This window comes from Eucalyptus grandis, chromosome 11, assembly GCF_016545825.1.
Source record: "Eucalyptus grandis isolate ANBG69807.140 chromosome 11, ASM1654582v1, whole genome shotgun sequence".
NCBI classification, from domain to species: Eukaryota; Viridiplantae; Streptophyta; class Magnoliopsida; order Myrtales; family Myrtaceae; genus Eucalyptus; species Eucalyptus grandis.
Window position 1 is genome coordinate 40,279,482 of NC_052622.1, and position 5,426 is coordinate 40,284,907.

The 5,426-nt window shown below is 42.7% G+C and overlaps 1 protein-coding gene across 1 annotated transcript; it reads left to right on the forward strand.

Moving 5' to 3' along the window:
* LOC104426424 (protein NRT1/ PTR FAMILY 5.6) lies at positions 1 to 4,669 on the forward strand. The gene is given in 5 exon segments (XM_010039482.3): positions 1 to 396; positions 2,662 to 2,879; positions 2,972 to 3,519; positions 3,649 to 3,877; positions 3,879 to 4,669. Coding segments are annotated over 5 exon segments (1,788 nt in total). The 5' UTR covers positions 1 to 239; the 3' UTR covers positions 4,515 to 4,669.
* Positions 4,670 to 5,426: the final 757 nt, after the last annotated feature.

Genomic DNA, 5,426 nt, shown 5'->3' on the forward strand with positions numbered 1-5,426 from the left:
CAATCAATTACCGCAGAATTCCTAGGCTGAGAACTCGCCCCCCAGTTCATACCTATAGTTTTTTGGAATCTCAACTTCAACCCTTCCCTAGTCACGAAAGGCCCTTTTCCCCTCCTATAAAAGGAGCTCCAAAGCGAGCCTTTTCCTCCACAACCATCCAAAAACCCAACACCACATCTTAAGTTAAACTTGGTCATTGAAGCTCTCTCTCTCTCTCTTTTCAAGCTGAAAAAAGAAAGATGGAGAAAAGAAATGGATCAACTGAAGCAAAAGACGCGATTCATCATCGCGATATTGATCAGGAGAAATGGGTTCATGATTCTTCTGTGGATTACAAAGGAAGAGTCCCTCTTCGAGCTTCCACAGGAGCTTGGAAGGCCTCTCTTTTCATCATTGGTGAGGAATATCTACTATATATCTCTCTTCGTTATCGCTAAGGAATATTTACTACCTGAACTATAGCCACATTAAAGCTTACAACACAAGCACAAACTATAGCCACATTAAAGCTTACAACACAAGCATCTCTCTCTCTCTCTCTCTCTCTCACGAACTATAGCCACATTAAAGCTTACAACACAAGCATCTCTCTCTCTCTCTCTCTCTCTCTCTCTCTCTCTCTAAATGCATTTGCTTGTTCTCTAGGCCACAGAAAATGAATATTGGAAGGATCATGGCAATTCCCTCAAGCCACTAATCCTTCTATGTTACGAATTATGTGAACCCACATGTTGTTCTATTCAAAAGAAAGCATAAGCATTCTTATTGTACTACTTTACCATATTTTATGTACGTATATTTGATGTAGACTACTTTTATTGGGATTTCATATATTTTCTCTGCATATCCGATGTCTAAAAATAAAAATGCTTATTCTAGCATATGTTTACACACACACACACACACACACACACACACATATATATATATATATATTACTGTTCTCGATATATGGATGTCTTCTTTATATCTCAGATAAATATATTATCTAGAGGAGGAAGCTAGTGGGACCCCTAATTAAATACCATAGTTTACAGAATCATTAAAGCTGCTTTTTTTGTGCAGTCCAATTAGAGGAAAACGCATATTTGCTCTTTTCTCTAGTGTGTGATTGCGATTGCGTTGAATAGTGATGACCACTGATGTTTAGCTAAAAGCTAAGTTAGCAACACTTGGAATCCGTGGACCTGAGAACTTTCACCATTACCAAGAAAAGTGGCCACAGGGTTTTCGTGCTAATCGTAGACGAGGCAGATTCCAAACAGTGCCCAATCTCCCAAAAAGCAATATATATATTTGTGGGTCATGTTGTGGAGAAGAAAAGGAAAGTCAACTTTTTTGAGGACCAGTTCGGGAATTTCAAATGATCTTGTCTATTAACTACCACTCAAGGTTGAAAGTGTTGCCTTTTTATATAAAATATTTAATCACTCTTTTGAAAGTTGAAATTCTTTTACAAATGTCTTTCACAAGTATTTTAGGCAATCATTAAAATAATTGATGATATAATTATCTTATTCACGATGAAGAGAAAATGCGGTGATATGATTATAATATTCTATTATACCAAAGTTCCATTGATTAAGAACTAAGTTATTCTCTTGAAACTCCCTATCTTAAATTCTTGTTCTTTTTTTCTTTTCTTTTTTAAGATCTGTTTTTTAAGAGAGGAAGATGTTATGGAAACCCTATCTTCCTTGGAAGTGTGGAATCCTCATAATAAGGTGCACGCATGCGTTGAATCCTCTATCTCTAGCACATGAATACAATTTGCTTAATGACGCTGTTGATTTCTTTGAAAAATGTCTCTTTCTGGTCATCAATTAGTTCTCTTCAGAGGATCCATCAACTTCACCAGCTGTGTCGAATAAAAGATCAGTTGCCCACTTGCCTCTCACCTGCCTTTTTTTTAGGTTTCTGTTCCTTTTGGGTCCCTTGGATTTCGATTGCCAAAGCTTCGTAGGCATCTTCCTCGTACAAAAAGACTCCTATCTTGGTTATACAGTTCTAGGTTCTCGACAAAACGCAGAAATTCTCGAGTATCATGAGGGTTTTTTGCTTGGTGGCCCAGGCGCGCCATGTGCATTCAGCAGTGGCTAGTGCTCTATTTTCTCATGGAAAGAAATAAGGCCAGATGTACATGCATACATAGTGTCCAATCCACAAAAGCACAGCATAATCTAAATAAGAATACGAAAGATTAATCATGTGAGGGACACGACATGTGGACTTGGACCCCCTTGTCTAGAGAAAGGGCCCAGTGACCGTATATATCCTAAATTTAATATCGACCGTCGAATTTAATAAAACTCACATGAGACCCAGTTTAGAATATGTACTATATTCTTACATGATTTTTCCCCTACTAAAATTTCTACTATTCTATTTCAACAATAGTTGACTTGGTTGTTGCACTTCCTGAACATCAATTGCCGAAATTTTAATGACATAGGGAGCCACCGATTGATCAAATAGATTCAATAATAGTAGTGCCCTACTCAGTGGCCGCAAAAGTTGTCATGCTTTAAAACTCCTTAGGACTTTGGACCATAGTGCGATCAACTGGAGCTGTCAAATACATTTCCGGGAAGTAGTATTGATAAATTACCTTTTGCCTACAAAATATTTTTATTTTCTGACAAAATGATGAAAATTATGCAGCGATAGAGTTCAGCGAGAGGCTGAGTTACTTTGGCATAGCCACGAGCTTGATCCTGTACCTCACCAGGGTCATCCACCAGGACATTAAGACGGCAGCGAAGAGCGTCAACTACTGGTCTGGTGTCACCACCCTGATGCCTCTTCTCGGGGGATTCCTAGCCGACGCCTACTTGGGCCGCTACTCCACGGTCTTCATCTCCGTGATCATCTATCTCCTGGTACATATATGTAACTTGATAAATGCTTATGTTTATGGATAAATATCGGTTCCAATCCAATTTTTAGCGACTCTCAATGTGATAAATGGCAGGGTCTGATCCTCCTGACATTGTCCTGGTTCGTCCCGAGCCTGAAGGCTTGCGAGCCTGGCCACCTGTGCCAGGAACCCAGGAAAGCGCATGAGGTTGTGTTTTTCCTGGCCATTTACTTGATATCAATTGGGACGGGAGGCCACAAGCCCTCGCTTGAGAGCTTCGGGGCCGACCAGTTTGACGAAGATCACCCCCAGGAGAGGAAGAAGAAGATGTCCTTCTTCAACTGGTGGAACTTCGGCCTCTGCTGCGGGCTCCTTCTCAGTGTCACAGCGGTCGTCTACGTGCAGGACCACGTCAACTGGGGTGCTGCCGACATTCTCCTCGCCGCAGTCATGGCCATGTCTCTGGTGATTTTCATCATTGGCAGGCCCTTCTATCGGTATCGGTTGCCAACGGGAAGCCCCTTGACCCCGATGTTGCAAGTTCTAGTGGCGGCTATTGCCAAGAGAAATCTTCCTCATCCTTCCGAGCCTTCAGAATTGTATGAAGTCTCGAAGCCCGAAAAGGCACAAGGCAGGCTTTTGTGCCACACCAGCAACCTTAAGTAAGCTCATACACATAATTTATATGCATGCAAAATTGATATCTGAAACAGAGAATATCACGAAATCTCAGTGAATTTTTATCTGATATCTCCCTAGTCTAATCCAATTTTGATTGACTTCTATTTCAGGTTCCTAGACAAGGCTGCTATCGTTGAGGGAAATGAAAGTTCAACTGAGAAGCAAATAAATCCATGGCGGCTAGCGAGTGTGACCAAGGTTGAGGAGATGAAGTTGATCCTGAACATTATCCCAATCTGGCTAGCCACCTTGCCGTTCGGCATATGCGTTGCACAGTCAGCGACCTTCTTCATCAAGCAGGGCACGACCCTCAACAGAAATGTCGGCGGCTTCCTGATCCCCCCCAGCCTCAATCTATGCTCTAGCTGCAATTGGGATGATCATCTCCGTCACCCTCTACGAGAAGGTGCTCGTGCCAATACTGCGGCACACAACAGGCTCAGAGCGTGGCATCAATATCCTACAGAGGATCGGGATCGGTATGCTCTTCTCAGTTGCAACGATGGTCGTGGCCGCCGTGGTTGAGCACAGGAGGCTGGCTGTCGTGCGGCAGAACCCTCTCACAGGCTCCATGTCCATGAGCGTGTTCTGGCTTGCCCCACAGTTCCTGATCGTTGGCTTTGGCGACGGCTTCACTCTGGTGGGGCTGCAAGAGTACTTCTACGACCAGGTGCCAGACTCCATGAGGAGCCTGGGCATTGCCTTGTATCTCAGTGTGATCGGCGCTGCCAACTTCCTGAGCAGTCTCATGATCACAGCAGTCGATCGCTTGACGGAGCAGCATGGCCGCAGCTGGTTTGGCAAGGACCTGAACAGCAGCCGGTTGGACAAATTCTACTGGCTTCTGGCTGGCATGGCGGCTGTCAACTTGATCGTCTACACGCTCCTGGCCCGGCGGTACACTTACAAGAACGTGCAGAGGAGCGTGGCTGTGGCCGATTGCTACCAAGGAAACGACCCGAGCACGTTGGCTTGAACAATCGAGATGGCCCGCTCTTATGTTAGTATAATTTGAATTCAAGCATATGTGGTAGATTAATTTATCTTCAGTATATCTTCTGTTGTGTATAACTGGAATATGGGATTATCGAAATATAAGTAATTCGAGCAGATCTCCACTTAGTAAAGTAATCGTCTAGTCAGAGAATCGCAATGGGACTTGTAATGATCTAGTTGACGTTTATCATCATCAAGAGAACTCAAAACTACAAAATCCCAGTCAACAATATATACTGGGGGCAATTCGGCCTTGAGAAAGTGGTTTGACAAACTTCTTAGCCATACATACCTTTGGCTTTCTACGTGTAATTCCTAGAATAGAATGCAGAAGCATTAGCATATAATCGGCCCAAACCACTTCCCGTTCGATCTGGGCCTGTAATTCTTTTCATTGGTACATCAAACGTCTAAGATGCAAAAATACAAATTTGAAATCAATATACCGGCAATAACGATCTTGATATGCAAATTTTCAACGAAAGTCGGCACGCTTTGGCTACAGCGAGCCTTGATCTTTTTGATCCGGAAGGACTTACGAGATCCGAAGATTGTATCGGGCCTGACCCGGCAACTATGGTAGGAGTGAGGTTCTTACATATCTTTAGGTATTGTTCAAACGCATTTAGGAGCTTGGCGTTTCCTGGATCCTAAGAACTAGCTCGAGCCCTAAAAGAGTGAACTAAATCTTGGCCCTGATCTGAACGTTCGGACCGATTCGAGATTTAGGGCTGACTCTTCTTCTTCTTGTTTTCTTTATTTTTTTATTTGTGTGGACTTAGACATAAAACACAAGCTGTGCAACATTCACTTGTCCAAGATACATGTACCTTCATTAATTTGAATAGCTAACTTCTAAAAAATATTAACTCAGATGGAAGGTTGGTGAAAT